General features: G+C 40.9%; 2 protein-coding genes across 2 annotated transcripts; both read left to right on the top strand.

Annotated features, from left to right (window-relative positions):
- Positions 1-221: 221 nt before the first annotated feature.
- On the top strand, positions 222-16,065 carry ap2b1 (adaptor related protein complex 2 subunit beta 1). Its single transcript, XM_031869189.1, has 22 exons — positions 222-343; positions 2,475-2,529; positions 2,651-2,756; positions 3,141-3,276; positions 4,269-4,514; positions 4,615-4,805; positions 5,043-5,264; positions 5,375-5,495; positions 5,672-5,767; positions 6,503-6,618; positions 6,746-6,911; positions 7,118-7,216; positions 7,344-7,603; positions 7,774-7,966; positions 8,364-8,405; positions 9,506-9,658; positions 10,668-10,813; positions 11,019-11,148; positions 11,271-11,355; positions 11,596-11,682; positions 12,239-12,393; positions 13,718-16,065. Exons 2-22 carry the CDS (start codon positions 2,493-2,495, stop codon positions 13,790-13,792), a joined length of 2,862 nt encoding a protein of 953 aa, XP_031725049.1. The 5' UTR covers positions 222-343; positions 2,475-2,492; the 3' UTR covers positions 13,793-16,065.
- Positions 16,066-18,564: 2,499 nt separating this feature from the next.
- LOC116395431 (hepatocyte cell adhesion molecule-like) lies at positions 18,565-26,577 on the top strand. Its single transcript, XM_031869326.1, is given in 8 exon segments — positions 18,565-18,731; positions 20,102-20,157; positions 20,159-20,444; positions 23,326-23,607; positions 24,896-24,989; positions 25,126-25,199; positions 25,351-25,424; positions 25,735-26,577. Coding segments are annotated over 8 exon segments (1,179 nt in total). The 5' UTR covers positions 18,565-18,568; the 3' UTR covers positions 25,885-26,577.
- Positions 26,578-27,924: the final 1,347 nt, after the last annotated feature.

Genomic DNA, 27,924 nt, shown 5'->3' with positions numbered 1-27,924 from the left:
TTGCCGTGCAGTAACCAGTAACGCCTAAAATACGTTGTATTTAAGTGTAAAACCCAAATCTCAATTTACATATAGGTCTTGCAGAGATTCATTACCCTTGTAAACATAAACGACAATGGTACTGATCGATCTGTCCACATCATCCACCTGCAGTCCATTATTGGTGCAAGGCATTGGATCGGTCGAATTAGAGGCCCGATTTAAGAGGGAAGTTTTCCAGTTTCCGATGACGGTGAACGCACCATCCCAGTCCCGATTCTCCATCTTCCTCAACCTGGCAAAGGAAGGGACCAAACCTGCGTCTTGCACTCCACATTTCACCGCGGACGTAAACTTGAATCAGGTATATCATAGTTCAACATTTATCTATAACGGTTGTCCTATCTTTGTGTGTGGTTTCGGGGCGATCAGTCAGCTGGGCATTGCATCACACACGTTAACAACGTAGCTCCCTGTCAGCAATGGAAGCTGGGCCCGCTGATCACTTTTCCTGTTTCGATGTCAGATTTAATAACATTACAAGTCACATCAGAGTGGGAGAAAGTTCGCCCAAATGATGCTGATTACATCACAGTTGTAAAGTTTTGCTAAACTAGCATCGCTCGTCCAGAGGTAGCGTTAGCGCCGATCGTGTAACGCTACCTGGAAACGTTACACTTCACGTTAGCATGCAGCAAGCTAACGTTAGCAATTAATAGTAACGTTGTAACGTTCGCTATCTTTGACGTTGAAGAGAGGTCAAACCATAAGTCAGTCGTTTGTCACGCCCGGTGCTCTATCGGAAATGTCACGACTGATTTAGGTTTAGCGTGAATTTCACAAGGGAATGGATGACATTGACGTTAATGTTATAGTTAATGCTAAAGCTATGGGATTTATATTATAGATGTAGCGTTAGCTAAATTACGTTTACAAGCTAGCGATAGCTAGGATCTGTGATAGAAATGACACATAAACCCAAATTGTCATGCATTGACATCAAAACAGTACCAAAGCACCACCGTATACTTCAATTTTCTGTGGTGCACGCTATTTCTTGTCCATTTACCAGAACGAATGTGCAAATATAGACAACCTGATGTTGACATAACGCTAAACTACATAGCCAGAAGTATGTGGACACCAGTGGTGGAAAAAGTACATTTTACTTGAGTAACAGTAACAATACCACTCTGTGGAAATACTCTATTATAAGTGAACGTAATATTCAGTAAAGTACAAGTACCTCAAACTTAAAGTAAGCTTGAATAAATGTACTTGTTACATTCCACCACCGGTGGACACCTGCACACTTTACCCATACGTGATTGTTGATTATCTCATTCCAAAACCATGGTCATGTAGATGCTGCTATAATAACAGCTTCCACTCTTCTGGAAAGGATTTTCACAATACTGTGGAACCTGCCAGGGATCACTTGCTCCCACTTCGCTCTAACAGCGTTAGTGAGCTTGGGAACTGATATTGGTTGATAAGGCCTTCGATGGGTCAATGCAGGCCAGTCAGATTCGTCCATAAAAAAACATTTCTTTATGGATCTTGGTTTGTGAACAGGGCATTGTCATGTAGAAACAGGAAATGGCCCTCACCAAACGTTGCCACAAAGTTGGAAGCACACTCATTGTGTGCTGCTATAGCGTTAAGGTTTCCCTTCTTTGGAAATTAGCCCACATTATAAAAAAAAACAGCCCCACATCATTATTCCCTGTCCACTAAACTAAATAGTTGGCCCTGTGCATCCAAGCAGGAAGGGAACTCCTGGCATCTGCCAAATACAAATTGGTTGTCAGACCGCCACATAGTGAAGCCTGGTTGATCTCTGCAGATATGTTGTTTCTACAGCTCCACTGTCACGTGGTGCTGTGCTTTACACCGACCCAATGAACACTTTGCACTGTGCATTGGGATTTCAGGCTTGTGTGCCTCCGCTCCCCCGTGGAGATCCATGTCATGAAGCTGCCAATAAACAGTGCTGACGTTGCTTCCTGAGGCAGTTTGAAACTCGTGAGTTGACTGTTGCAACCCCGAAATTTTAAGTGATTCACAATCAGCTTGGCGGCCGTGTTCTGCAGCCTTGTGTGACTTGATCTACCACCTCATGGGAGGAACTGTTGTTGCTCCCAGACATTTCCACTTCACACTAACGGCACTTACAGCTGACTGGGGGCAAACCTAGCAGGGCAGAAGTCTGACTTGTGGGAAAGGTGGTATCCTGTGACAGTGCCACGAGGAAATTCACTGAGCTCTGCAGTAAAACCCATTCTATGTTTGTCACTGGAGATTACATGGCTCTGTGTTTCATGTTATGCACCTGGTTGAGGCATCAGAACCCACTAATTGTGTCCAAATTATTTGAATGCAACCAAAGAGAGATGCCAGTAAATATCCAGGGAGAAATCCTATGCAAATGGTGGAAGGGAATCACTGATGCAGATTTTGCTGATGGCGTAATGCAGTGTATTTCTTCTGTACAGACTTAAAGGACCACAATCATGACGGACTCCAAATATTTCACAACAAACAAAAAAGGTGAGTTGAGGGAGGAAGTGGTGCTGAACTGGTTATCAGTCAGACATCATCTTATTTCTCAGCGGCTGACATTACATTCAAACTGTGCTGCTGCCAACGCATGTTGTGATTGATCTCACAGGGGAGATTTTTGAGCTGAAGGCAGAGCTGAACAATGAGAAGAAGGAGAAGAGAAAAGAGGCGGTGAAGAAGGTCATCGCTGCCATGACTGTTGGCAAGGATGTCAGGTATTTATTGATATTTAAACTGTCTGGTTTAGGTCAGTTATCAACCCACTGTTGTATACCAAGCAAGTCAAAACACAGCCAGACTACAATCGCTCAAGTGTGTTTGTCACATACTTCCAGCATGAGTTTATCTTGAAGACGAGGAGAACCAGCCCAACAAACATCTCAATGGAGTATTCTTAACTTTTACACAGTTTCAAATACACAATACACTTTAAATAGGTCACATTAACGTTATTAAAAACACTTCTGTGAGAGTATACATTGGCCTTTAGGGGGACTTCTTTATCACAATGCTCACGGTGTCAACATATGATGACAGAAAAACAGCCCTGAAAGCCTCATACTGTAATGTCTGACTGAGGCCTCTCGCTTTGCTGTCAGTTCTTTGTTTCCAGATGTGGTGAACTGCATGCAGACCGACAACCTGGAACTGAAGAAGTTGGTCTACCTCTACTTAATGAACTACGCCAAGACCCAGCCTGACATGGCCATCATGGCCGTCAACAGCTTCGTCAAGGCAAGTCCCTAAATTCACTTGTTTCTGCAGCTGCATATAATACTGCCAGGGTATCCGAAGCTGTGACTTCATCCACACAAAGGCAGATCAATCCCTGTTCACTCTCAGATGAGAGAGCGCAGCCTTTTCAGATTCATCCATTCTAGACGGCGCTTTTGAAAAGCTCAGTTTTTGGGTCATAAAAGGTTGCTTTGTTTGTCTCATATCATAATTATGTTTTATGTTATGTCGACCGTTGGTCGGACATGATACGATTTTGCACCTGACTCTTGAAAAAAACACAGCACCTCCTTACAGTCAACGTACTTTAACTTTTGGGAAATTTTAGAAATTTCATCTAAAATCTTCCAACTTCAACTTGTAATTGTTTTACATAACTGTATTTTATTTTACATCTAAATAATCTGAATTCATCTATTGAATTATTTTCTATAAATGGAAAATTTGAATGGCTTTTATTATTTTATATCTCTCTTTTGTTTTGTTTTTTCCTTTTCGAGAGTATCGTCTTGGGCTGTGGGAAATTATAACAAATATTTGAACAATTTGATGACGTCTAACAAAGAAAACAATTAACAAGAAGATAAATCAATAATGAAAATAATGTTTTTTTTTGCCCTATTGGTTATGCTGTTTGGAGAAGTGTTTTCAAGACTAGACAAGTCACAAACTTCACATTCTCTGGTGTAATTGTGTATAAATGTATATAAATATTATTGACACTTTTACAGGATTATGGTAGAATGTACACTTGTGTTTCTATCGTTACTACATTAGAAAATTCTTTAAAGTTGTTGTCAAAACTGCATTGTTTACTCCGACTATCAATCATTAATTATTCGATAATAATAAAGTTTCTGTTGAATACACAAAGGATATATTTATGGTCATAGAAAGTTATGGAATTTCACTTTTGGGTCAGAGGGGGAATGTGCCTCAGTGAAACCTAATCTCCTTAAAACCACAACTGCCTTTCTTGTCTCGACCTCCAGGACTGTGAGGATCCCAACCCTCTGATCCGGGCCCTGGCCGTTCGCACCATGGGCTGCATCCGGGTGGACAAGATCACGGAGTACCTGTGTGAGCCGCTGAGGAAATGCCTGAAGGATGAGGACCCATACGTGAGGAAGACGGCGGCTGTTTGTGTGGCGAAACTCCATGACATCAATGCCCAGATGGTGGAGGACCAGGGCTTCCTGGACTCCCTGAGAGATCTCATTGCTGACTCAAATCCCATGGTAGGTGTCGGTTCTTTCCCACCTGAGCTTTATTTCCTTAGTTTGTGTTGTCCGCTAGTAGTTAACAGAGTTATCGTCACACAACACCTCCGTCCTGTAGGTTGTGGCCAACGCGGTTGCTGCGCTGTCTGAGATCAGCGAGTCTCACCCCAACAGCAACCTGCTGGACCTCAATCCCCAGAACATCAACAAGCTGCTGACGGCCCTCAACGAGTGCACTGAGTGGGGACAGATCTTCATCCTGGACTGCTTGTCCAACTACAACCCCAAGGATGAGCGTGAAGCCCAAAGGTAGCAATCACTCAGGCTGAAGTATGGGATGTAGGCTCCTGCTGACTGGCCATCGTAGAGCGACTATTGATGATTTCAGAGACAAACCTGTCTAACATCAAACATAAGATCAGCACAATCACTACGCCACTCTCTTTTTTTAAAATAATGACATCCATACTTGATTCAAATCAGTGTTACCCTCCATTAACCTTACTGACCCTCACCCTTCCTTCCCTCCCTCCTTCACTTTCAAAGCATCTGTGAGCGCGTCACTCCCCGACTGTCTCACGCCAACTCAGCAGTGGTGCTGTCCGCTGTCAAGGTGCTGATGAAGTTCCTGGAGCTGCTGGCCAAGGACTCCGATTACTACAACACCTTGCTGAAGAAGTTGTCCCCACCGCTGGTCACCTTGCTCTCTGGAGAGCCCGAGGTCCAGTACGTGGCTCTGAGGAACATCAACCTCATTGTTCAGAAAAGGTGCGTCATCACAAACAGCAGACACAGCTTTGGGAGCTTTCCTCAAATAGAAATTATTGTTTCTTTTGGATCGGGGTTTCCTGCAGTCTAATATGTTGCTTTGTGCGCAGGCCTGAGATCCTGAAGCAGGAGATCAAGGTATTCTTTGTCAAGTACAACGACCCCATCTATGTGAAACTGGAGAAACTGGACATCATGATCCGCTTGGCCTCTCAGGCCAACATTGCTCAGGTACCTTTTATGGAACTATACAGAAGCTTTGTGAGAGGTATAATCTTCCTACAAAGGGTTTTGCTTTTTGCTAAATACATCAAATTGGAACAAAACCAATAAAAGTTAATCACAACTAAAAATAAAAGTGTGGTGAACACAAACGGTGTATTACTTTTGTTCTCTGACACTTTCAGGTACTGGCTGAACTGAAGGAATACGCCACAGAGGTGGACGTTGACTTTGTGCGCAAGGCTGTACGAGCCATCGGACGCTGTGCCATCAAAGTGGAGGTAAGAACAGCTGTCATTGACACCGAAGTCTTCTCATGTGCATCGCAGCACGATAATCTTAATTCACTTCAGAATTGTCACCAGGGCGTTGTGACGGTAGTAATATCATAATACAGGTGACAATAACTCGCTCACCAATCAGAGACTAAAATTATATTATATTCATAATTCATTAAATAATGTATGTGTCTCCTTAATGGGGATACTTTTGCCTGTCTCATCCTTGTGTGTTTATCGAACAATTGATGTGTTATAATAAAAAAATATATATATATCAATCATTTATGCTGCTCAGTTTATGCTTGTGTGAACTGCACCTTCTCGCGACAAGGCAAGAGGAATTTTAAGACGTTGATCAGAAGGAGAGACGAACACCACAAACCCTTTTTCCCAGCAGACATTTTTACTTTGTCATAGTGGAAAAAATCACAGGTGATATTAATAACAGTAACGATGTCTCAAATGTCCCAGTTAGCTGTTCCAGTGAGCCAGCATGCACAATACCATCTCTACGTGGACTGCAGCTATTGTTAATGTTGTTGAATACACCTGTGCTTTTTCCTCCGACTGTGAGATGTCAAAATGTCTGCCGAGATGTAAAGCAGACCAGCAACAATTAAAGCATCTAGTCCGGTCTTAATCATTTTGGCTGTAGTTTGTTATTACAAAAATGAAGAGTTAACCTTTTCCCCCTAAGTAATGGTGACATGGTGCCTCTGTCCCGTTCCTCTGCAGCAATCAGCTGAGCGCTGTGTCAGCACCCTGCTGGACCTGATCCAGACCAAGGTCAACTACGTGGTTCAGGAGGCTATTGTGGTCATCAGGGATATCTTCCGCAAGTACCCAAACAAGTATGTTTCCCAATGAAGCCCTGAGAACTACTCCACAAATACCAATGAGCACTTAACATGGGCAGATGACATCTATATCCCTCCAGTAAAGTTTTATTCTGACCAATGAGATGCTGGTGTTCTCCAGGTATGAAAGCATCATTGCTACGCTGTGTGAGAATCTGGACTCTCTGGATGAGCCGGATGCTCGTGCTGCCATGATCTGGATCGTTGGCGAGTATGCCGAGAGGATCGATAACGCTGATGAATTGCTGGAGAGCTTCCTCGAGGGCTTCCACGATGAGAGCACCCAGGTGGGTCCATTCGTTTCACGAGCAATTAACTGAAACGCACTTGAATCATTTACCAACTGAATCTTGAACAGTTACTGACATCGAGTTCAGCACATTACAATGTAGTAGAGGTGTATGGTCAAGGGTGAACAAGGGAGTTGAGGACTTTGGGAGGCATTGTACCCTGAAGCTAATCGTAATATAACGGTGTGTGCTTTGATTTACAGGTCCAGCTAACTCTGCTGACTGCCATTGTTAAGCTGTTCCTTAAGAAGCCATCGGAGACTCAGGAGTTGGTGCAGCAGGTCCTCAGCCTGGCCACTCAGGTGAGCAGGTGTTTTTTTGCACAGCTCATCGTCTGTAGTCGTTAAGATGTAATTCCTACACTAAATAAATGGGAAACAAAATAATATATTTCACAGCGCACATGTTGAACTCTCTGCTCCTCTGCAGGACTCCGACAACCCTGACCTGCGTGACAGGGGCTACATTTATTGGCGCCTGTTGTCCACCGACCCCGTGACTGCCAAGGAGGTGGTGTTGTCAGAAAAGCCCCTGATCTCAGAGGAGACGGACCTGATTGAGCCCACCCTGCTGGATGAGCTCATCTGCCACATTGGCTCCCTGGCCTCCGTCTATCACAAACCGCCCAGCGCCTTCGTGGAGGGCAGCCACGGAGTCCACCGCAAACATCTTCCTGTGCAGCACAGCAGGTCAATTGAAAAGACGTCATGCAGATAATATTACAAAAGTAGTAAATGTCGTGCACGTGACACACAAGAGGGCAACATGTAAGGCAAAAGTGCTGTGTCGCTGAATCAAGGACCTGTCAAAGCTTTGACCTCCTGTCTCTTACCAGTACTCCTGTTTTCTCCTGTGACAGCATTGATACTGGCGAGAGCCCAGTGAGCAGTGGGCCACCGGCTGCCATGGAGCAGCAACATGTGATCCCCAGCCAGGGGGACTTGCTGGGTGACCTGCTGAACCTGGACCTGGGCCCTCCAGTCAATGTGCCCCAGGTCTCCTCCATGCAGATGGGGGCCGTGGACCTTCTGGGAGGAGGCCTGGACAGTTTGGTGAGCTTGAACACACACACACACACACACATTAATTTTATCTTAAAATTCTTAAAATACATCACTAAAAGGTTTTTGAAATGTTTTAAAATCCAGAATATATTTGTCCGAAACATGATTGTTTTTCCAACATAGAGCTACATTAAGCCTTGGTGTATTATCTTCTGTTAATGGTCACTTTTCCTCTTCTTCAAGCCACTGGACTAACTGGACTCCTTGATAATCTTCTAGCAGATTTTGAAGTCTTATTTTAATGTCTACCATGCCGAGCTGAAAGTGAGGGCTCCTCTTGATGGGTTGCGGTTGCTAAGAAAGTCTCTGTCTCTGTCTTTGTTTGTGTGTTTGGTCCGTCTGATGTTTGGATGCTGTCTTTGGGGGCCTCTCTTCTCTCCTGTAGCTGGGGGGAGACCTGGGCGGAGGTGTTGGGGGAAGTCCAGCAGTAAGTCAAGCCCTTCTGTTTGGCAGTCTGCCTGTCTGCATGCTCGCTGAATTAAACCCACTACATTCTCACACCATCTTCTTCAAATATTTACCAAGTTTTTAAACCTAGCTTCTTTGTCTCAGACTCATATATTTTCAGTTCAAACAGTAGTTCTCAACCTTTTCAAGTTAGGAATAATAATCCAGAATATTCAGGATGGTGTTTGTTTAGTTTGAACAGCTAGCACCCATGTGTTATTCATTCCATGACCCCCGAACTAACCTGAACTCTCCTGTCAGAAACTTGTCTGCAGGCACACAAACGCACTCATTAAAATCTATTCTGAGGTGAATTATATCCCTGGAAATGTAAATCTATTATCTTTAATATGTTCTTTTTTTAAATTTCCCCAGAAATGATCCTCGCTCCCTAGTTTAAAAACCACTGAGTGAGAAGACCACACAGATGTTAAGCACGTTTTCTGACCTGTACAAATCATCCCACAATTTTAATTTGTGCTCATCTTTGACCGGACCGATGTACCGAATTGTACCACTAGGCATCACGCTTGACTCAACAGCCGCTCCCAAGTGGAACATAATAAGACTGAGAGTCCATTAATGAGGGTGTATAAACAAAAATATAATATGTTAATCATGTTGTCATATTGCTAATGTAGGCCACTTTTGAATTTGCCGGCATGTGTCTTAATGACAAACGCCAGTTTGCACAAAATCAAACGGGACCAGACTGGCAAAACCAGAAATTGACCCATGTATGAACTTATTTTAAACATTAATATTTTTAAGCAGGTCATACGATAGATGATTGAGAGATCTCTTTGTAACTTAGCTGTAACTTAGCTTTGTAATTAATGAGCTCAAACACCCAAAACCACAAGTATGCTTCTTTAAATTCACACTCTCTCTGTCAAATGAGCTTAGGCTGATCGCTTGCTTTAGTTAAAATGTTGTTTTTTCATGAATATTTTCTTGAGATGGTCTTTGTGCTTTTATTTGTAGTGTTATTGCAAATTGTCAAGTTGCCAGTGATGCTTTCCAAAATGATTGTTATGTTGATTTTGTGTGGGTGCGTGTGTGTTTTTTGTGTGATTGTAGGTGGGACAGAACTTCATCCCCTCATCTGTGCCCAGTACTTTTGCTCCGTCACCTACACCAGCTCCTCAAGCTGTCAGCAGTGGCCTTAATGACTTGTTCGAGCTTTCCACAGGCATGGCCATCACCACTGGAGGCCATATAGCCGCAAAATCAGTGAGTTTACACAACTTCAGAATTAACTTGTGCTCTCAATAAAACACAAAGCCAACAAAGTAATGTGAGACCCTTCTTGGTGGGGCATTAACCACCAAAGATGGCGAATGGAACCCAAACAAATTTACTTTCCAGATCTGTTTGCTAGTAGTGAGAGGGTATAATACATCAGCAAGTGGCCCAGTATATAGTAGCCAGATCTATACATGTATTTGATGGAGAAATCTAACTTGTAACGTTACACCAGCGAAACATTTACGAGCATACAAGTCTCTAGATACTTGATAACTATGTTATCTGTGGTCATGTACAGGAGGTCTAATATCAGACATGGACCCAGAGTTTTGAGTTTATTGGGTTTGAAAATGGGCACTACAAACTTGAGCATGTTTGATCAGTCCAGTAGTCAACACGTTTAATAGCTTACAGCGATAGACATTACCGGTGTTTTGATTAAACCAATGACCGTATTAACTGGTGACTCTCGGCTGAATGCGTCTGTGGTTGCTCGTAATGATGGCAGCTGGTGAAAAACGAACAGAACATGTAGGAGTCCTCGTAAAAACTGTGAAACCACTTTAAATACATACTCATCTGTGTTACCTATGCCAACTGCTTAAGTTAATACGAGCAACCACAGACGCAGTCTCCAGTTAAACTGAAACACCTGTTGCTCTGAAGATGTTTTGATCCTGTCTGAATTCTGTAAAATTTGAGTCTACTGTTACAATATCGATTCTGACAACCAAACGGGCAACAAGCACATCTTTTTATGCTGGTAACTCAATGTTTAAAGCATGATTATTCGTATGGATCGGTGGGGCAAAACGCCACTACAGTTGGCTTAAGGAACCGGTTCCTATTAAAAATCTGCACACATTTTGATGCTGAGCTTCCAGTTTGTTTTACCAATGACTGAAGCTTTTGTTGCAGGAGATTACACACTTTTGACTTCCAGCGTGTATATATTCCATCCTGATAATTGATTACCCTGGTACCTTTTTACCAGGTGTGGCTGCCTGCAGTGAAGGCCAAGGGACTGGAGATCTCTGGCACCTTCTCTCGCCGCCAGGGCCACATGTACATGGACATGACCTTCACCAACAAGGCCCTGCAACACATGACTGACTTCGCTGTCCAGTTCAACAAGAACAGGTCGGTGAGATGATGCACAGAAAAAGTCCTGTTGAACTACGATATTACTACCATCAAATACCATCTTCCTGAAACAGTAGAGCTGGTGTATTAGACTGCTTTAACTTGATCTTGATCTTGGTGTACCACATAAATTAGCTGCTGAGTGTATATTTTGTAACTGAAAACAGGTACTGAATGATTTTTGTTAATGTCCTACATGTAGTTTTGGGATGATCCCTACCAGTCCTCTGCCTGTTCACACTCCACTGATGCCCAGCCAGACTATTGAGGTCTCTTTGCCTATCAACACCATTGGGCCTGTCATGAAGATGGACCCACTCAATAATCTCCAGGTACATAAGCTCTCACTCACCATTTGAACAGCAGTGCCACACATTGAAAAGGCACAGAAAAACAGTGTCTGCTTATACCCAAAATATCTAACGCCAAAGCTCTTTTGCTTACTTGTGCCCAGGTGGCTGTGAAGAACAACATCGACGTCTTCTACTTCAGCGTGCTCATCCCTCTCAACATATTCTTTGTTGAGGATGGGAAAATGGGTATGATTGTGAACCACAACTTAATAAAACATCATTACATCACAAACAATATCTTCCACAACCGCTGAAGCCGAGATCAAATATATATACATACATGATATGCTACATGAATGGCCATTATTTACTTCTGTATGCATCAACCATCCCAATAATATGTTGTGTTTCTATGTGTTTAAATCAACTCTCAGCATCCTTCATTACTAATTTTGATATATGTTTTTATTTTCTTCCCTTCTTCAGAGCGACAGGTGTTCCTGGCTACCTGGAAAGACATCCCTAATGAGAACGAGCTACAGTACCAGATAAAGGAGTGCCACCTCAATGCAGGTTGGCTTAGCAAAAACAAACAAGCATTTATATTTTTTCGTGAAATTCCGGCAACAAGTTTTCATCACACCCTGCCAAAACTCTCGATCCCTCAGCGGTCCCCAGGCCCAACACTGAAAACATTTGTACACTCGTCACAGGACTGATAACCTACCAGCTCTCTTTTTCCCGCCTACCACTCATTCCAAAGACCTCACCCTTCTCTCTGTGTTTTCTTTCTCCACCCACATGCCTATCTTGGGACATTTCCTCTTCCTCTGTACCTGAAGGACTCTTCCAACTCGCTCATAATTGTGCCACCATTATCTTGGCAGCAGGATGGTGACTGTTCTTAGCACGGTCAGGTTTACTGAAATCCGAAGGTTGCCACTCATAGTTCAATAAAACCATTACCGTCAATTCCCTTCTAAACCTTTTGCCAGTTTGCTGGTGTGAACATTAGTGTTAGTACCTATAGTGATTACAGTTCCAGTAGTGATTACAGCCTGGTGTGTATTTCACTTTGTTCAATAATTGAGGTGTGTTAATTACCTAAACCTTGATTCTGGTCTTGCAGACACGGTATCAGGGAAGCTGCAGAGTAATAACATCTTCACCATTGCCAAGAGGAACGTAGAAGGCCAGGACATGCTCTACCAGTCCCTCAAGTTAACCAACGGCATCTGGATCTTAGCTGAGCTCCGCATTCAGCCCGGCAACCCCAACTACACGGTAGAGTGTTATTACACTATTGGGCCTTCAGCCATGCTTCATGCTTGTTTGATGAGTATCTGTGTCCAGGTGACATCTACAAGGTTTAATGTAGAATTCCAATTCAGTTCAGTTGGTAAGAAAGGGAAAGAAATTAACAAAGAATTTCAATTTTTTTGTTGTTGTTATTTTTATTGATCACAATTGAACCTGGACAAACATTTGAGTGATTCGTGGTTGTATTTGGTGAAGTACCTGCATGTAGTAGATTATAGCGGCGTCTCTGATAGGTAATAAAATAGGTTTTATATACATATATTTAGTGTTTAATGGCTTTTTAATGTAAAGTAGATTGAGTTCACTTGTGCTATATAATGATAGTCGTTGAGGGAAAAAATCGGAACCAGAATTTATTAAACAAAGGACTGCAACAAACATTTATTTATTTCATTTTCGATTTATTTATCAAAGCTGTTTTTGATTAATGGATTGTTAGTCTATAAAATTACATCAATGAAATCACAAAGTCCACAGTGACGTCTTCCAATGTCTTGTTTTGTCCTGCCAACAATCCAAAACCCAAAGATATTAATTTAAATGTGATGTAATACAGAGATAAACAACCGGTCTTCACATCGAAGAAGGTAGAACCAGAGAATAATTTGCATTTTTCGCTTGAAAAATGACTAAAATGATTAATAGATTACCAAAATAGTTTCCGATTATTTACATAGATTATTACAAACTAATCGATTAATCGACTAATTGTTTGAAGCTTTGAATCCATGTTATGTAAAACTCTATAAACCCTCCTTCAGCTGTCTACATAATTGTTTCTGCACTATACACACAGTAGATGATCATCCAGAATCTAATTAGTTTTATTGGTTTTAGTATCTACCTAAATACGCTGCAGTTTACTCTTTTGTGTTGATCAAAAATGAGTTCTCTCATAACCTCTTAGACGATATGTTCTTGTTATTATTGGTTCAGCACGTCGGCTAGCTAATTTTTCTTAATTTCGTGTTAAAGATTTACAAATGCTCTCCTTGGAGTAGAAGGCACAGCCTGCTGCAAACTTTGAATTTGGACTTTTTCTCCCATATTTGAATGGTGGTTCAAATTGTGGGATGGCTCTAATGACCCATGGGTTCTCTTGGGAAAGGTTATGATTAAATACAGAATCAAACGTGTATAGAACCATCATTACTGTTTACCCCCTGTGCGATCCTCAAAAGTACAGTAAGCTGTTTCACGACAGATCTGAAGAGGCTCTTGAATGATCCTATTTCTGAGTAAAAGGGTTCTCCTATCGTTACTCTGTGTTCTCTCTCTGTTTCCACAGCTGTCTCTCAAGTGTCGGGCCCCAGAGGTTTCTCAGTACGTCTACATGACGTACGACTCTGTGCTGAAGCCCTGAGCTGCTTCAACACTAAGCAGCTCTGCTTCGTCCTGATGACAAACTGCAGTGTTTTATCATTTTCTGCCATTCGCAGCTAACTGCCAAAACAACGGAATCCAAACAGTAGATGATGGGAGACTAAATAGTCTGGGGTTTTCTTCTGAAGTGATCAACAAGGCAAATGTCAGTCAAAAGTACAGCGGGTGTGTATTGTACTGAAATTGAACAGGACAAACACTGTTGATGTTTCCTTTATTTTGGCAGTTGAAAGCATTATTAACTCCTCTTATTCAAGTCCCCATTTCTATTTTTACCTCCCAGAGAAAACACGTCGACCATTCCATCCTTAACTTAGTGTCTTAATGTTGTAAAGATGTGACTGATGGTTTAACTGTCATGAGTGGGGAGAAAAGAATCTCCCAAGTTTTCCATGAAGCCATTTCTTTTCTCACATTCCTTTTGGATTTGCTTTATTTTTGATATTGACTTTGCTTCAGTTGCACCTACAGACTAATACCAGTGTTGCTTTGTTCCTATTGCCATTCATGTTTGTGACGAGTAAACCTTCTTATACACAGTCTGTGGTAGAAACCCACAATGTGATTGAAGCTGCTAGCGTCGGTCCTACACCGGGTTATCCTCCTGGAGGTCATAGCTTACAATAACTTCCAGAGACATGCTTAACTAACAAACATTATACATACATCACAGTGAGCAGCATATGGACTCCCGTTTTTCCTGTCATGACTTTAAGCACACCGCACAGCTTCTTGTATTTAATGTGATTACTTACAATTTGCGCAGAGTTTAGATATATTAATTGCTTTTTCCTCCATAAGTATGAAACATTGTGCAGTAATTGAAAAACTTGACATTCCAAAATCGTTGGAAAAACGAAAATGTAGACCAGAGATGAGTAAGAAATGTAACCACCAAATCTACGTGACAAGTGATAAAACACAGAAGCAGGTCCTGTTGAGGTCTTTATTCCAAACATCTTTTCATCAGCCATCAGCACTGTTTTATTAACACTCCACCCTTTTCACCTCAGCTGCACCTAAATGTCTTCCGAAGAGTTAGATTATTTTTTATGCACATTTTTTGTTTTGTTTTAGATGTTTTAATGGTTAAATTCAAAATGCAAAAAGCTAAAGAAAATAAGAAATGTCATGTGAAGCAACGTCATTGGACCTGTTCTGACATACAGCTAATCTTTACTCAATTATAAAGTCATGTAAAGAAGCAAACTGTAGTGAGGTGTCAGCAGGCTACAGTATTTAAGTGGAGGAACACAAACTGTCAGTGGAACAGCCGGTCAAGAAGCTTCTGGCTGAAAATAACACACTGCACATTTGTTTAAAAAGACACAAACCACAGCAACTATTGATAATCTGTTAACAGGCCAGTGCCACTTTGTTTTCAGAATATTTGTTAGTTAATTTCCCATGTAAATTTTTGTTTTAGCCCCGTTTACTGCAACCACATAGTTGCACACGGCTTTATGCACCTCCATTGTCATTCCTATTTATTGTGCATCTACCTCTGTGTGTTTCCTTTTTAACTGGCTTTATTGTTGCAGTAGCTTCAATTCTGTAATGTGCTTTAAATGTTTTCACCTTTCTTTTTGATACCAGTGTCTTTGCTATCTTCATGCCATTGTTGTCAAGCCAGTCTAAACCTGGGGCAAGTCAGGCCTAACCAATCTCACAGGACCAAGCATTCACGCAAACAAAATGCCCAAGCTTATGTTTTAATTCCCTAGTGTCGATACCACCCTCTGATGTTGGCTTTGTGTGTGCTAATAGAACATAGGGTGCATATGCTCTAAGGCCAAGAGTTGCGCTAGTACAGTGTAGTCAAGTGATGGTGTAGTTTATGTAGCTAATACATTTAAATGTTTTGGTATTACCCTACAAAGGAAATAAAGCCTTGCCTCTATCTATTCAACAGAAAAGACGTTTTTGTATTGGTGACACTATTTTCCTACATGGAAATGTAGAAATCCATTTTTAAATGTGCCTGCATGAGAGTCCACTGTTGATTTTATCCTTTTTCATTTCGGCTATGGCTTTGCTCCATTTAAAATCTAATCTCCCAACTTCATGTCTGTTGTTTTAAGCAGCATCATCTCTAGCACTCCCACACATTGAAGTATATATCCAAATCATTTGCCAGCAACACAATGTATGGCGAGAGCTATCATAACATCCTTGCTGTAACCCTGTTGTAAATTATTTGTCATTGTCACAGTACCACATCTTATGTCATTAAACTGCCAAACACATGATGCATCACTGTGTCGACTGTGTGCGTGTGTATAAACAAAGCAGAGACGGGTCACACTACAGTGGACGATAAGAAAAGCTAGTGAAAATGCTTAATTCAACACCACTAACACACATCACCAGGAGCCTGTATTACAAAGCAAGATTAGTCGGTCAGCAAAGTAAAATCACTTCATTATTTTAGCTTAAATCAGTTTATACTGTGCTCACATGGTGCACACTGCCAAATAAATGATGCCCAATGAAATGAGCACTAGCTAACCCTGGGGGGCCAGGTAGTGTACCGGTATAAAAGTGCTGATTTGCTTTTTGGGTCTCTGGGCAAATGAAGTTGTCATTTAAAGAATGCTGTGCACATAATGGGGCCTTAGAGGTGGCCGGGTACACACACAATGCACAGGGCTCAGGCGGTCAATAGGGGGCCCCTAAAAGGTAAATCCAGCCTTGTGTGCAGTTATGAGGGACAGGAGGCAACAAGCTCAGAGCAACATCTTTATAGTGAACATATACTGTAATTATAGGTGGTAACACTTAAAGACTGGATGAATAAAGAACTGGGAAAACCTGTCTCCTGTAATTTAAGGCAAAATAACAGTGCCCTGCAGATTTACAATTTAATGAGTCAGCTTTCCATAATAAGAACGGAGGTGTTCGGTGTTTGTGGCACAAGCATTTGACAGCTCTCAATGGTTGTGCTCCAGCAACTTAATGTACAACTGAACGTGGACAAGCCTTCTTTTTGTCTGACGTCATCAAACAATGAAACCCATGGCTTTGAAAATGAGTCTCTTCACATCTTTCAGAGTTGAAACACATTAAGCACCAATTGAAAGTACAGCTACAAAGACAGAGTTGAGCCAGCAAACTAAGCATAACTGCTATTAACAACCTACTTTCCTCTGCTGGCTTTAAATGTTGGAAAATACCAATAATTTAGGAAAGATGTGGAGGCATTGTAAGGTTTGACAACAAAATAAATAGAGAAGTCCTTTTTTTACAAATTGAAAGAGACAAGATCACATTACTCATATCTTGCCTTTTTTGATTGTCAGTTTTAGGGTTGATTGATATTTATATTTTTCTGAACATCTACTGGGAATTGCTGCTCCTCTACATACTAACACACTGTTGCCTCAGAGGCAGGACTCTCTGGCTGCTCCTAAATCCTGGATCGAGACCACAGTCGACCAGGGTCTCAGCTGTCAGGGCCTCTCAGCTCTGGAGCTCCCTGCTTGAAGATCTGAGGTTTGCTGAGTATTTTTAAATCATTCCTCAAAACCTCTTAAATACACCTTTTATTTACATTAACTGCATGTTTTATTGGTTTCCTGCTCTATAGTGTCTTATGCATTTTGTTTGTTGATTTCACTCTATTTTTGAGTCGTTTTTTTGTAGTACTTTTAATTTCCTGAACTTTTTTAAATATATAATTATGTTTTAATCATGATTATTATGTAAAGCTCCTTTTTTTTTTTTCAAATATTTTTTGGGGCTTTTTTTTGCCTTTATTTGACCATACAGCTGAAACACTTTTAATCAGGCCTAAAATGTTTGATGAAAAGTAAACAACACTGTGTCATTTATCTACAAATCCTGATTCACTTCTAATAAATGTTTTCATGATCATTGCTGTCAATATTATTTATTCGTATACCATGTGTCTTTGACAATAATGTAGGAAAGAGCTTGAAAGTTCATTTAAAACTCAAGTTTATTTTCATTGTTCAGTGTTAAATATCACATTATATACTGAATAATTTGACCCAGCCCAAGCTCTCTAAGAAAACGAGGAAAAACTCCCCAAAATCCTGATGGCAGGAAAATGAGAAGAAACCTCGGGAAAGGCAATGCAGAGAGAGATCCCCTCTCCTCGGACGACTGGGTGTGCTACAAAATCTGCAAAAGCAGGAGTTCCTCACGTTCTCCTTCCTGTCAAGGATTGAGCAGCATTAGTATTTGAATGACACTTATGCATGACATTAGATAATATTAATATAATAATTCCAATTACTAACAGGATGTTCTTTTGTAGCATAACCTTATCCTGCAGAATGACGAAGGAGTTCCTCACGTTCTCCTTCCTGTCAAAGAGGCAGAGCAGAGTTAGAATTTGTATGACAAGTTTGGGTTGGTGTGCGTGCGTGTGTGTCTGTGTGTAGTGTTAGTATTTTTGAGCCATGAACCAAAATGTCAGCTCGTACACGGGGTAAAAAAGGGAAAACACCTTTGCTTCTCCTCTGGAGCCACTCTCAATTATACTTTACAAGTTCAGCCCCACCACTGGTAAGACTGAAAGACAAGCAAAATCATGTGTGCTTCAACATCAATGATACACTCATATAGAAAGGCGATGAACACTGACTTTTGTTCTGTTCATCAACATATAAATTATCGTTGCAATAAAAACATTAAGCTAACAAAACGGACATTCAGACACACACACTTTTGTCCTGCATCTACATTGGCGTTTGAGAACAACATGTACTCAGTCCCAGCAGAGCGTGAATGAATGACTGTGTTCTCCGTCCTGCCCAGAGTCACAGATCATTTTGGTTGTCTGGGAGGAAAACAAAGCTTGAGACCCAAGATGAAGGCAGAGAAGGAGGCTCCTTCAAAAGCTAAAATAATTTCCCAGATTTTAATGCTCATGTGTCTCGGTTCCTTCAATTCAGGTAAGTCACATTTTCTATTTAAGGATTTGCTAAAGGTTTGCCTGACAATGGTCACTTGCAGATTTATGCAATTGGAAAAGCTTTAACTTTGTAATAGTTTACATTGTAGCAAGTAAGGAACAGCTGAATCATGAAGTATGCTTTTTTGTTTGTTTTTTTGTTTGTTTGTGTCAGAATGAGGGAATCAAAAAATTACAAACTGCAGATATAATGTTAGCTATGCAATGTGAATCAACACCAACTTGCTGGATGTAACAATCCGAGGGTCCTTCCAGTAGCATATGCAACTAAACACTCACATTTTTAGTATTATTTATTACTGCTGTTCTTACACAGTATTAGCTGGATTCTGGAAGAAAATACCAAAAACAGGAGCAAAATGGATTTTGTTTTTAAAGTTGCATATTTACTATAAATATAAATGGAACATGTAGAGGGTTTGACACAATATGTTATGACCAGAGGTTTGTGGTTATCTTTGCAGTGCTATGCATCTTTAATGTCAGTTAAATTGAGGACTCTGAAACTGAAAACTGATCATTATGGACATCACAAAGGTAGTATTTGTTGTTGGGGTATTGGATTGCATTAAATTGTGTGGGTGCTTTTAAATTCTTGTGCCCACCCTTTGTAAGTAATACAGTAATTGTGTCTTCAGGCTGAACCAGTGTTTTCAGACATTCAGTAACTTTCAGCTGTGGCTGTGTCTCATCACTGCCCTGCTATTGTTGTGACTAGCAGCCGAGTCACTGAGTTGCTCTGTTTCTGCAAAGCTAGCATGGCATCTGGACTGCTCCCAGTGTTCTTTTCATGAACTGCCAAGAAGGAAATTTGAACAAACAATCCCCACTTTTGTTGGCTCATGCTGGCCCATCCCAAGAACTGACAGCTGTTCCCATGGTCATGTAGATCTGCCATGCAAACTGGATTCAGTATACAGCAGAGATGGGGCGTGATGCCCACACGAGCCTTCAGCTAACCACTGAAACTAAACGTTGGCAATGAAATTACTTGAGGTTTGAATAAAGGGGGCTGTATAACTGAGCCACATCGTTTCTGCAGATTTATGATTCTCAGCAACACGTCCGTTAAAGAGTTGACTATGTAAAACTATAAATGCTTGTTGCTATTAGAGCTGTACACATCTCAGACAACTATGGTAGGTACATTCCTCTTGGTGTCTCTTCATCTATAAATATTTACTTCCAAATTTGTGAAATAACAATAAAATGATTATAAATAATGATGTATAGACATATTAATAGCACTTGGACACATAGACGCCTAGCATAACAGAAATATATTTATTTCCTTTAAGCTATGGATTGTAAATAATCAATTGTTGACCTCTCTTGTTTGTTTCTCTGCAGGTGGGGTGGTGGCAGTGAATATGACCATCCCCAACACTCTCATTAGAGGTACAGTAGGGGGGGGAGGCCCTGCTGTCTGTCCGCTATAGTAGCTTCAGCCTCGACCTGCCGGTCATCAAGTGGCAGCTCAAGAGGGAAAAGTCTGTCACTGTTGTCCAGTCAATTGGAACTGACATCATTGGGACCCTGAGGCCCGAGTATCGTGACCGGATCCTGGTATTTGAAAATGGGACTCTGCTTCTCCACAACCTCAGGCTCTCTGATGACGGAACTTATGACGTGGAGATCTCCATCACAGATGACACCTTTACAGGAGAGGGCACTATCACGCTCACTGTGGATGGTAAGAAAACAAGCTCTATTGTGTGATTTGTAAAATGAACGTAACGGTAAAAATCACACCAGTTTCTCTTCAGTCTGAACCAGAAAACATACTTCTCAAGTCCAATTTAAGTGCCAGTTGAGTTGTGTATGGATAATGGCAGCTTTCACAAATAGTTTGATGCCTTGCTCCTGAGAGTGAGACCCCAGATTACCTGGGTGGATACTAAGTACTATTTCTGCTGCTGACTCAACATTTCACTTTTTCTAAAAGTGAGTAAAGAGGACAAGGACATGTTTAGCCAAGACAGGATGCAGGAGAAAGCTGCTAACCTGGATCCATCAAGAGTGAATTCATGATTTACTCTCCTTTGACTCAGAGTGGCACAAAAAACACAATTTAACAACATGCTGTAAGGTTCTATTAAAACATTTTCCAAACTTTGAAAAGTCAGCCAACTTACTTGACAGATTTAAAGGCCCTACACACCCACACAGGTGATGCTTGTTATAGCATCGAGGGCAAGGAAACCTGGTTTAATGGAGTGCAAGCAGCATATGAGGTGGTAGGTCTGACAATGAATGTCTCTGCTGACAACAAGCAGCAGGTGGTAGAGATGCTGCAGCAAAGTTTAGGTTAATCTTTTCTAAACTTTTAAGTGATGGCGGACACAACATTACCGTTTCTAACAACACATTCTCACTCCCAACTCGTGAAATACAGACGAAAGGTATTTGGCTAGGCTTAGGAAAAGATCATGGTTTGGGTTAAAACCAGTGTGTTTGTTCAGTAAAACAACTGCATTTGTTTCGTAACTGGCGTTAGTAAACTATGGAAGTTATGTAACAAAACTGCAGTAACAGAAGTCAACACTGACTGTGTTTCACACAGGACAATCTCGTGTTTGTTTTGGAGCGCATCCATTAAGAACAATAAAAGGTTCGAGGCAACAATAGCTGTTGTGTGAGCAGCAGCACTAGCTGGCAGTACAGTAAGACTGAGGTAACCACAGTGATTTGGTGGAAGAGTGCAGGCCTGTCCTAACCAAAGAACACTAGAGGGCCAGGGGATCTGGGACTTTGGTTAAACTTATTACAGGCTTATTTACTGTGTGTGTATTGTCAGCAGTTATGGTAGAAGCTGCAGTGCTGGTCCATCAACCTCCCTGAAGACACCTTACATCTTAATCCCCCCATGTATTAGCTCATGCTCACCTCTAACCTCTCCAACCGCATTTCATGATGGAAGAATGGCATCAGCTCTGCCCACATAGAGGTCTGTGTGAAGGTCACCTGTATACTGAAGAAGAGTAGGAGGGAAGCAACAATGTTCCACAAGAGGCAATCTGTGTCAACTATTTCCTCCCACTCTACTGCTGAGAATGCAATCCTCTGTCATCTGATGCTCAGAAGATTTCATGGCTGTTAAGAGCCATCTACAATACAATAATGTTTCCATAAGCCAAAGGGCCATTCACATTTTCACATTTCGCATTGGCCACTGTTTTCCTACGTGCTTTGCACACGGGAGACGTTTCAGTTGGTTACAATCTGCAGCCTCACAGCTAGATGCCGCCAAATGCTACACACTGCACCTTTAATAAACATAATAATCTTGCTTAATTTCTACAATACTGTACTACAATCTTTGGTGTTCTTTCAGATTTTGAACTTGAAACTCATTTTTGACATACAAATCAATATCTTGGTCCTCCTCTCCAATAGATGCCATAGTCTATAGGTAGATTCACAGCACCCCAGTTTAAAGCTCAACTGATTAAAACTCAGACCAATATTATCAGCTGATACTAGTTCACAGATACATTTGTATTGGCGTATATACTTGAGGATGAGTAGCAAGAGACTACAGGTCAGAAATCGCGTCAAATATGCTGTATGTGGTAGTTTAGAAACACATTCTGTATTTTATTTTTGAACATGTGAAATTGGGACATCATATCATTTTGAACTACTGTAGCTGCAGGCATGGTTGACTCCCACTTTGAAAGACTTACAGTAGTGAAGGGGGCCTATTAAAAGCATTTAAGACAGTCTCCAGGTCTCTAAAGATTCAATTAAACTAATGGATAATGGAGAAAACTACTACTAATGACAGAATTTATCTATAAAATGTAGCCAAATTTCTTATCGCCACATGAAGACGGAGGTCCAAAACATTTGGTGTAGGCTGGCAGTCTGAAAAGCATCCTTTATTAGTACATGGATAACCAATGCATATTGACTCAAACAGTCTTCATCAGGGTATAAAGGGCAATGAGGACAGATATTCTAGTTACACCTCATCAAGAGGTCATGTGTCACATGGCATGTTAACCAAGAGACTACTTACAAGAAAATAAGTGCAAACTTATACTGTAACAAACTCACACATACACTGTCAAAAAATAAAAAGATATTAAATCATCAAATAATAAATAAAGGTCAATGACAGTGAAAATATCAAAATGTGCTAACATATACTGTAAAAACGCACACATATAATGGCTGATAATACAATACAATACAAATGCTGTGAATAAACATCTAGTTTAAAGACCCCTACAATATGAAAACACTCATGATGGATCACCCTCAAAAATACTTATCTAAAAACATAACAACTATAATGTCAGATACTATAAGAAAGGTATAATAATGTTGGTATAAATAGTATACAACAACAACATATAAAATAAATGTAGAAACAAGCAGAGAAGTTATTGAAAAGGGGAGAAGTCAATTTCCTGGTAAGTCCCTGAATAAAAGTTGGCCTGAAGTTACTGATCCAAAACATCTCCTGTTTTGAGTCTATCAGCATCCCTTGCATTCTACAGCATGTTTCCTGTTGTTTTGTGTCTATTTACATGTTGAAAACTATTGAATCTACTGCCGCCTTCCTCCAGAGTTGATATCCAGGCCCTATATCCACATGGAAGCTTCATCAGTACTGGAGCTCAGCGAAAACGTCATCCTCAACTGCTCCCATGACAATGGAACCAGGAATGCCTACAGGTGGTTCAAAGGTGGAAAGCCACTGACCAACGTGTCGAGGTTCATGTTGTCACCTGACCAGAAGCTCTTGACCATCACACGGGTGTTGATGGCAGATGATGACATCTACAGCTGCACAGTGGAGAATCTTGTGGGTAACATGACAAGCCTGCCAATCAGACTGACGGTCTACAGTAAGTGAAACGAGCCAACAAGTGTTAAACGCATCATGCTCGACAAAGTGACATGGGCAGTACAATAGGAGGTAGATCTGTTCTCTTCACATATTTATCAGGACAACACAGAAGAGCTGTCCATGTAGAAGCCTTGAAACACATGAAGCAAACATTTTGAAGTGTTACAGGAAGCCAATGTATCCCAACATTTCAAGATATTTCATGTTTGCATATTTTATCAACAATTCTATGCCATTTGAAAGTCAAAATGATAATTATCCTTACATATACATTATTTGACAACATTAAATGTCCACATAAAATAAAGGCTAGCGGCCTCTGAAAAGGTTCCAGGTTTGGGACAACAGACGTGGCTATGACTCAGAGAATTAGGTCAGAGAGGACGCTCAGTAGATACACATGGCCTGTAAGAGGGAACAGCAGATGTATATGTAATTTAAATTACAGCATTAGTGAGAACAAAGCAGTGAATAAGAGAAATGAAAGCTACGCTTTGTAATATTTCATGGCGTTGACGGTCTAAAGCCCATCTCTCTGGTGCTGAAGTTGCCAGATTTTGAATGACTTGTGCTGGGACTTGTGCCACGGTATAAATCATCGAGGGGCGGGACAAAGCAGCGGTATTTGACGACCTGGACAGGCTACTGGCTGGGGGTTACACCCCCACGTGAGGCCCAAAGACTCATTGCTGATGCCCAGAAATGTCCCGAATTCAGCAAAATAGGAAGAACAGAGAAAACACAGGCAGCGGCAGAGTCTCTGCAGACACTGCTACACACTTCCAGTTGGGGATGATTGAGAGGGATTATTTTTGTATTAGTCTATACATTGATTTTTTTAAAAAAATCCTGCATATTATACCTTTAACCTCATAGTGGGGCAAGAGGAAAAGTCATGGTATCACCAAAGTCCCGATAGATCATCATCTGGGGACCATGAATAAAATAGATGTTGACATATTTAACAGGATAAGTGAAGAATTACACCAGCAGGTGGACTCTAGAGGAAAATTCAGGAGATCACCAAAGTCATCAGGATTCAGTCTATGGGCACCCTGGATGGCTGTGCAAAACTTCATGGCAATCTATCCAAAAGTTGAGATATTTTAGCCTGGACCAAAGTGGTGGACCGCCCATCCCTAGAGCCATGCCACATGTCTAAAAGTAGCTTTACTCTCCCAGATTTTGTAAACATAAATTCAACAATCATTTTCTGTAAAATACTTTTATGTATGTTCCCGTATTCTGTTAGTTTTCTTGAACTGTAATTTTGCCTATCCTACCAGGAAGAAGTTCCCTCTATATCATCCTTTCCACTGGGGGCATTTTCCTCCTCATCACTTTGGTGACAGTGTGTGCCTGCTGGACGCCTTCCAAAAAGTAGGAACTGCCAGCAAGCTTTTAAAATCAACCTTAAATTCCATAAGACTAATTTTAAGAAAGGCATGTCTGGAATGCAAATAAACAAACATTATCACATAACATTAATGCATTGAAACCCTTTTGTCTTTGTTAGGCGAAGACATCCAGCTACAAAGCCTCTCTCCAGCTTGTATGACCACTTGGATCACTCACCACTCAGTCAAACAGGTATAATATAGTTACACTGAATAAATATTTCACTGTGATGACAGTTAATACAAAACGTAATCAGTTAATATAAATGAGACTGGAATGGTAACGATTCCGAAACTAGGTGATGTGTGTAAATGACAGTCCAATGTTTTATGCTTTGCCACAGCTGATATGCTTCTGAAAAGGACAGAGCATAATGGAAAAAACGCTGTAACTTCACTTTACATCCTGCAGCAAAAGGTATCTCTCTTATCCTCACTATGCTCTTAGTACATTCTGTGACTCAGAAATGGAAGCAAGACACAAATCTGAAGCAACACTAGTGAAAAAAAGACTGTAACAAACTAAAACTTAACTTTTGACGTAAATTAGATTACAATTGCCTGATTATGGAGTATAAGGTTGACTGGACCATGGACACATTCCTACACAAGGATCTAAGAGCCATATGAGCATTTATTGGGTGAGGGGAATGGATGAGCAGATGGAGGCGGAATAGATGTTTTTTTTTTCTTAAACAAAGTTGGGCTGACGTTGTCCTGTTTTGCAGGATCCCTCAATGGATGACTCATCCAGCAACAGTATTGGATCTCCTTCTGAACTGGACAACCCTCCGTGCTACTACAGTTCCCCCAACTACACCGAATCTCTGACCCAGTCTAATGGGTCCCCTGCCCGCTCTTCCCACAGGTATACCTGAAATCCCATCAGTTTAAACGCTCCACACGCAGCTAGTGGGAGGACGGTCCTACTGTGTGCTGCTCCTGACACTGGGTGGCAACTTCCTGCACATCGGCCCGGAGTTTGGGAAAGATCGCTTTCAAAATCTGGGGTTTTACAATAATGTAATTGCTGCCTGTTGATATGTTTTTATTAAAGTAAACTGTAACTTAGATATAGATTGCTTTTAAAGTTAGAAGCACAGACTGTAGAGAAATTTAAAGCCTCTATTTGGTTTTATCACTAACCACCATTGTTGTTGTTGGTTACTGGATCTACAAAATCAAAACATTTGCAATGGGCACGGAGTCTGCATGAAGTTGAGGTGGGGTAAGAAAGATGCAAGACTATACATTGATAATAATACTGTTGTTATGCTCAATTCAAAATGATCAACAACATTGGGTTTGTTACAGATTAAGTGGTTTTAAAGAAAATAAATCACCCTCAGAAATGTCACTTTATTACTCTTTTACAGTGTTATGTGTGATATTGTCTCTAGTGTTGATGAAAGGAAATGAAGCTGTTACTTTGTAACATTTTGTGAAATAATGTAAATTACTATTTTAGTTATACTAGATAATTTAATAGCATTTTTAATGGGCCAGACAGAGAAAAGACCAGTTGATGGAGGATATTTCAATTTTATACTTAAATAAAATGTGAAACATTTCTCAGGTTTCTTGTAATATTTCCTCTGTGCTCCTTGAGTCTTTACGTAATGTAAGGTGTGCCTCTGCTCATACTGTATTTACTCAAATATTTTCATGCTTTTTTATTTTTCACAATCTTAAAATCTAAGTGCCAACTCCATCTTCTCAACATCCACTCAATTTACTCCAACAGTTAAAAATTTAAAATAGACTTAGTCACAAATAAGCATGCTGTTTATAAAACCAGATACTTTCGCATGCATTTCCACCTGCAGGACCATCTCAATTGTTCCCACTGAAAGCCCAACCCAAGTTGTACAGTGTAAGATAAGTCGCTCAGAGGTCCCTGCGGCCGATCGACCCGGTCGCGGCTGTTTTCTGTCCTGGCCCCACAGTGGTGGAATGAACTCCCCACTGACGTCAGGACAGCGGTGTCACTGCCCATCTTTTGGCGCAGGCTGAAAACTCACCTCTTCAACAAGGCCTACCCTTAGCCTTCCACTTAGCACTTACTTAGCATCTATTGTATTCATACTAGCTTATTGCACTTATTGTATTCATATTAGTTTGTGGCACTTATTGCATTAGTTTGTTTCTGCACTGTACGTTAGCTCTGGTTTATGCTCGTAGATGCTTGTTTGAAGAAAGGAGATGTACTTATGACTTCTGGTGACTAGTTGTTCTCTCGAAAACCGATGTTGAATACACTTATTGTAAGTCGCTTTGGATAAAAGCGTCTGCTAAATGACTGTAATGTAATGTAATGTACTTGTCCAAAGATTTCTGTCGACAAATAAAAACGACTTGGTTTTCTAAACCGAGTCATTGTTTGATTTCGTGGAAAATTCGCTTGTCGAACCTGTCATCAAGTGCAGTTGATCTGCAATCATTTTAATTAGCTACTTAGTGTGGTGAAAAAAAATCTTTTTAACCTCACAGTGAGAAATAATCACGATGAAAACTTCTTAAAGTATTAAAAACATATTTAATGAACAGACACTTCAATCAAAATTCAGCTGAATGAATAGAGCTCTTTCCCCACTGATGGTTCTGAGGTCTAACAACAATAAAGAGACAAAACAGAGTATATATGTGCGTTATCTCGTCTCCTCTCCCTTCACCCTCCCCCTCGCAGATGTTGTCGGCCGCTGCACCCACCAAGGCCAGGTTCCCAGCCTTTTCGTGGGAAGAGGGTTAGGGTGGCATCTGCAGGTTTAAGCGATACTAGTTATAACTAAAAGAAACATATGATGAATTTCCACAACACTTAGTAACTTTGCAAGAGCTAAAACTCCCTTTGATAGCTCAGTTGGTAGACCGGAGGACTGTAGGCTGATGATTCCCAGTAGAAAATATGCAGGTATCCT

The sequence above is a fragment of the Anarrhichthys ocellatus genome, unplaced genomic scaffold (genome assembly GCF_004355925.1).
Source record: "Anarrhichthys ocellatus isolate YVR2014 unplaced genomic scaffold, GSC_Weel_1.0 scaffold46, whole genome shotgun sequence".
In the NCBI taxonomy this organism is placed as follows: Eukaryota; Metazoa; Chordata; class Actinopteri; order Perciformes; family Anarhichadidae; genus Anarrhichthys; species Anarrhichthys ocellatus.
Note: the sequence above shows the minus strand (reverse complement) of the source record. Positions and strands in the feature narration are given on the sequence as shown.

Excerpts from the sequence above, each read along its gene's own strand:
- ap2b1 (XM_031869189.1), top strand. The coding sequence starts at position 2,493 with ATGACGGACTCCAAATATTTCACAACAAACAAAAAAG. Across the intron at positions 10,814-11,018 it reads GTCCAGTTCAACAAGAACAG|TTTTGGGATGATCCCTACCA; the intron begins GTCGGTGAGATG and ends TCCTACATGTAG. Across the intron at positions 12,394-13,717 it reads CCGGCAACCCCAACTACACG|CTGTCTCTCAAGTGTCGGGC; the intron begins GTAGAGTGTTAT and ends CTGTTTCCACAG.